Source organism: Helianthus annuus, chromosome 13, assembly GCF_002127325.2.
Source record: "Helianthus annuus cultivar XRQ/B chromosome 13, HanXRQr2.0-SUNRISE, whole genome shotgun sequence".
Classification (NCBI taxonomy): domain Eukaryota; kingdom Viridiplantae; phylum Streptophyta; class Magnoliopsida; order Asterales; family Asteraceae; genus Helianthus; species Helianthus annuus.
Genome location: NC_035445.2, coordinates 96104054 through 96108539, shown reverse-complemented (window position 1 = coordinate 96108539; position 4486 = coordinate 96104054). Strand labels below are relative to the sequence as shown.

The 4486-nt window shown below is 35.6% G+C and overlaps 1 protein-coding gene across 1 annotated transcript; it reads left to right on the top strand.

The window, feature by feature from the left end:
• The first annotated feature begins 796 nt into the window (after positions 1-796).
• On the top strand, positions 797-3470 carry LOC110901362 (protein FAR1-RELATED SEQUENCE 5-like). The gene is made up of 6 exons (XM_022148193.1): positions 797-1268; positions 1400-1508; positions 1714-1978; positions 2119-2668; positions 2771-2822; positions 2933-3470. The coding sequence occupies exons 1-6, from the start codon at positions 797-799 to the stop codon at positions 3468-3470; spliced, it is 1986 nt and encodes a 661-aa protein (XP_022003885.1).
• The last annotated feature ends 1016 nt before the right edge of the window (positions 3471-4486 follow it).

The following is a 4486-nucleotide window of genomic DNA, read 5'->3' as shown; positions in this document are numbered from 1 at the left end:
AGGCGGAAACTAAGAAATTGAGTTCAATTCAGCAGGAATTACACTTTAAACTGTCGTTTGATTGATAATAATGACGTTTACAGTGATTCGACACTTCGGCAGCACTTCGTTGCAAACCGGAATGAACTCATATCTTGATTTCGCTCCAAGACCCCTATATACAGATGTTGTGATTTCGCTTGAACATGTTTCAAGCAAAATCAAAAACAATATTTCGAGTGGAATCAGTATTAAACATCTCGAGCGGAATCAGAGACTTGGTTGATTTCGCTTGGAATGACAAGTTGTCATTTCAAGCGGAATCACTCTTAATCCACTAATCTCGATTTTCGTGCCCTGATCTAGTACATTCTATACAAGACTCGATACAAGACACAGATGACAGACGGATGCACCAACATATCTGATTAGTTTTGAATTTTATTTAGTAGTATTTGTGAACATTAGATATTACTATTTTGTTAATTTGTTTAAACACCAGTTTTGTTAATTATGGCATTTTCATTATGATGTTATATTTTGTTAATTATTTATGTCGTTAAGTGTTTTTAATTATTCATCTCATGGCTTTTTTATCATGTCGTTTTTAAATTATATGTTTATTATATCTTGTTTATTATTCAATTAATGACGTTTTAATATATAATGTTATTATGAGACATCACTGTGTTTTTATGATTTTTCTGTTCCTCACTGTGTTTTCTCAGACGAAGTTTCTTCCTCGAGTCAAAGGCTTTGCCCCAAAACTGGATTACCATTTATGATTCCTGACGTCAGTGAAGAAATAAAGCCCACAATGGACATGGTATTCTCAAGCCTCGATGATTGTAATTCAATGTATGTTAAGTATGCCAAGGAGTGTGGGTTTTCAGTCAGGAAAGGGACTACAAAGACAAAGTCTAAAGGTGTCTTACATATTAAGTATTACTTGTGTACGAGATCTGGGTTATACAAGGACAAGAAGGTTGATACGTTGGACCCCAATCAAAAGGAGCGAGTAGTGCGATCGAACTTTTCAAAGAGGACTGATTGTGGTGCACTGTTATGTGTACTTTTTGAGGCTGGATCATGGAAGGTGTATAAGTTTGTCGAGGAGCACAATCATGAACTTGTTGAACGTCCCGATAAGCATTTTCTTCCAACTAAACAACACCTCACTCAGCTCCAGAACCATGTTATACACAGCATGTGTAAGCTGAATTTGGGTCCCGTCAAGGCGTTTAATGTTATGAAGACTTGTTTTGGCGGTTTTGAAGACGTGGGTGCAAGTAAAGTTTAATATAAGAACTATAAGAGGCAAATTAACTTGTTTATAGGGGAATATGACGCCGATGTGGTTGTGAGACATTTGAATGAAAAAAACATTCCCAACCTAATTTCTCGTATGATTACATCACAGACGAAGAGAATCGTTTGAAGGGGCTTTTTTGGTATGAGGATCAAGACAAACGTAATTACCACGTGTTTGGTGATGTGATTTCGTTTGACGCCACGTATCATTCCAAGAAGTAATATTTTATAATTCAACTTCTTCTGTTTTTGGCGTTTTATTAGTTTACATGCAATGGCGTTTTATTATTTTACATGAATGGCGTTTTATTAGTTTACATGCAATGGCGTTCTATTATTGTTTCAGTTCCCATGGCGTTTTATTAGTTTACATGCAATGTTGTTGTATTATTGTTTCAGTTCTCATGGCGTTTTCATATGCAGATACTCTATGGTGTTTGTACCGTTCACTGGTATAGACAATCATCACTATCACTGCAATGTTACATTTGGTGCATCATTATTGGCGCCAGAAACTGCTGATACGTATATTTGGTTGTTGAGAGTTTTTCTAAAAGCTGTTGGTTCTCAACCAAAAGTTGTTGTCACTGACCAAGATCCAGCAATGAAGAAGGCTATTTCTGTTGTATTTGTTGACACGAGGTATCGGTTATGCATGTGGCATCTGATACATAAACTTTCTCTGAAGGTTGTTATGCTTTTTTTACCTTTGGCGTTTTAGGATACACTGCGTTTTAAAATACATGGCGTTCTTTACCTTGTTAGTGTTTTTTAATTAAGTTTTGTCTTTGTGTTTTTTTATGCATGGCATTTTCGTGTTATACATAGGTTGGTGTTAGGCTATGCAATTCCACCAATTTTAAAGAACGTATTTGGGGGGTTGTGTGGACGAATATTCTCACACCTGAAAAGTTTGAATCAGAATGGGAAGCGGTTATCGCAGAGTTCAATTTAGCAGATAATGACTGGCTATCTGATATTTTTATACTTAGGGAATCTTGGATTCTTGCATACTATAGAATGGAGGAGATGTCTGGTCTTATGCGAACGACATCGAGGTCGGAGAGTGAGAATCATTTTTTTGGTCAAGTGTGCAATTCGAAAGCTACTCTTGTTGAGTTCATGACGCATTACGAGACTGCAATAGAAGCTCAACGTCACACACACCAGAAAAATGATCATGAATCTCGATACAAAAGACCCCAGTTGAAGAGTAGTTACCAATTGTTGGAAGGGCAAGCTGTTGACATATACACAAAAAGTATTTTTTGTGACGTTCAAGCTGAGTTTATTGGAGTTGCGGATTGCATAAATCAACGAGACGAAGATCAGCCTGATGAGTTTGTTAAGTTTTACATAAATGACTTTCAACAGCCTTGTACATCTTTATTTGAGGTAAATAATGGCGTTTTGGTTTTTATGGCGTTTTCTGTTAATGGCATTTTATCATATGCAATGTGTTTTTTTTTATTTTTTTTAGACAAACATTCTATGCATGGCGTTATAGAGATATTGTTTTTGGGGTTTTTCAGGTAATGTTCTATAAGTCTGATTGCACATGCAGTTGCTCAAGCAGGCGTTTTGAATAGTTTGGTTTGCTATGTAGACATATATTCTATGTTTTGAGAATTATGGACATTAGGGAATTTCCAAAACAATACATTCTGAATAGATGGCGCAAAGAGCCTTCCCCAAACTGCTCTCCTGAATACTCAATTAGTCGTGAATATATGACTAAACTTGATCCTGATGTGCAAAGTATGATGCGAGATATTATTTTTTCAACGGAATATACTTTGAACCGTTTATCTGGTAATAGAGAGGAGCTATCCTTATACAAGGATCATGTTCAATCTTATATGAAGAAGGTTCAAGATATGCAGATTGTCGCTCCTCTTGCTAGTACTAGGGATAGATTTGCCGAGATAACCGGTCGATATAAAAACGACAAGAATCCGATAAGAGTCCCTGTTGGGTATAAATCCAAAGGTTCTGGTTCTCGGAAGCGCTTGAAATCAAAACAGGAGATAACAATCGACAAAAAGAAATCAAAGTCGAAACCTAGGGCCAAAGAAAAACAGTGTCCGAACTGCAAAGGCTATGGACACTATGCATCGACATGCAAAGAGGCCGTAATTAAAAGAATATCGACAAGGTCTTCGAGAGCTAGTGAAGAGTAGTTTGGCATTTTGTATTTTTCATTCTTACAGAACACACACAGATGGTCTTTAAGAGCCAGTGTAGAGTAGTTTGGCGTTTTGTATATTTCAATCCTATAGAACACAGACAGATCTTAGTTTGGCGTTTTACATCATTTTTATACATCATTTTTTACATCTTTTTTTTTACCTATTGGTTCATAACATGCTACTTCGAAGTTACATAACAAACAATATAAGATCGGACAAGGAAATTAAACGCCCAAAAAAAAACCAATAACGCCACTAAATAAAACTACCATAAACTTCTAATTTTGGTCATGCTAAACTCAATAATGTTTTACTGAACGAGATGGATAACATTGTTAATCCTCAGTCAAGAAAGATGTCTAACAATGTTATACATCCCGTTTAGCTAAACTTATTGAGAACAAAAACTGAATCTCCATGAAATGGCGTTTTTGAAGTTTTGTGGTTTTTGTTTGTTTTGGCGTTTATATTGAGGATCTTGCTCATTACATAGAGCGAAAGCTTATTGAGAAAATAGTGTATATCAAAGAAACATGGATTGGAATCTTTGATATTTGCGATTTTTTGGCGTTTCTAAGATGAATGGTATAGAGGAAAATATAGGTTTTGGGGTTTTGGTGTGGATTTTAGTAGTTCTGAGAGTTTGTTTATATAGGAAGTTTTTGGCGCGTATTTTAGGCGCAATTTTTATTACAGTAAATGCTAGTAATTAAGTTCTGTCGTTTCAGTACTATTTGTTCAGCTTTATCGGTTAAAAACAAAGTTTGGCATTTTATATCTAATGGCGTTTATATGATGATGAAGTGTGCTATGTGTGTTAAGGCGGGATTTTAATAGCGTGAGTTTGGCGTTTTGTGTAGAGAAGTCAAAAGACCTTTTACCCTTAATGCAGCGCACCAGATTAATAAAAGTGATTTTATTTACAAAAACGCCACCGCGTCATCTAGTCCATAAAAGTGATTTTAGTCAAAAATCGCTACTTTTCGTTATTAAAAAAAATTTGGCTA

Excerpts from the sequence above, each read along its gene's own strand:
- LOC110901362 (XM_022148193.1), top strand. The coding sequence starts at position 797 with ATGGACATGGTATTCTCAAGCCTCGATGATTGTAATTCAATGTATGTT. Across the intron at positions 1,269-1,399 it reads TTTTGAAGACGTGGGTGCAA|ACGAAGAGAATCGTTTGAAG; the intron begins GTAAAGTTTAAT and ends ATTACATCACAG. Across the intron at positions 1,979-2,118 it reads TACATAAACTTTCTCTGAAG|GTTGGTGTTAGGCTATGCAA; the intron begins GTTGTTATGCTT and ends TGTTATACATAG.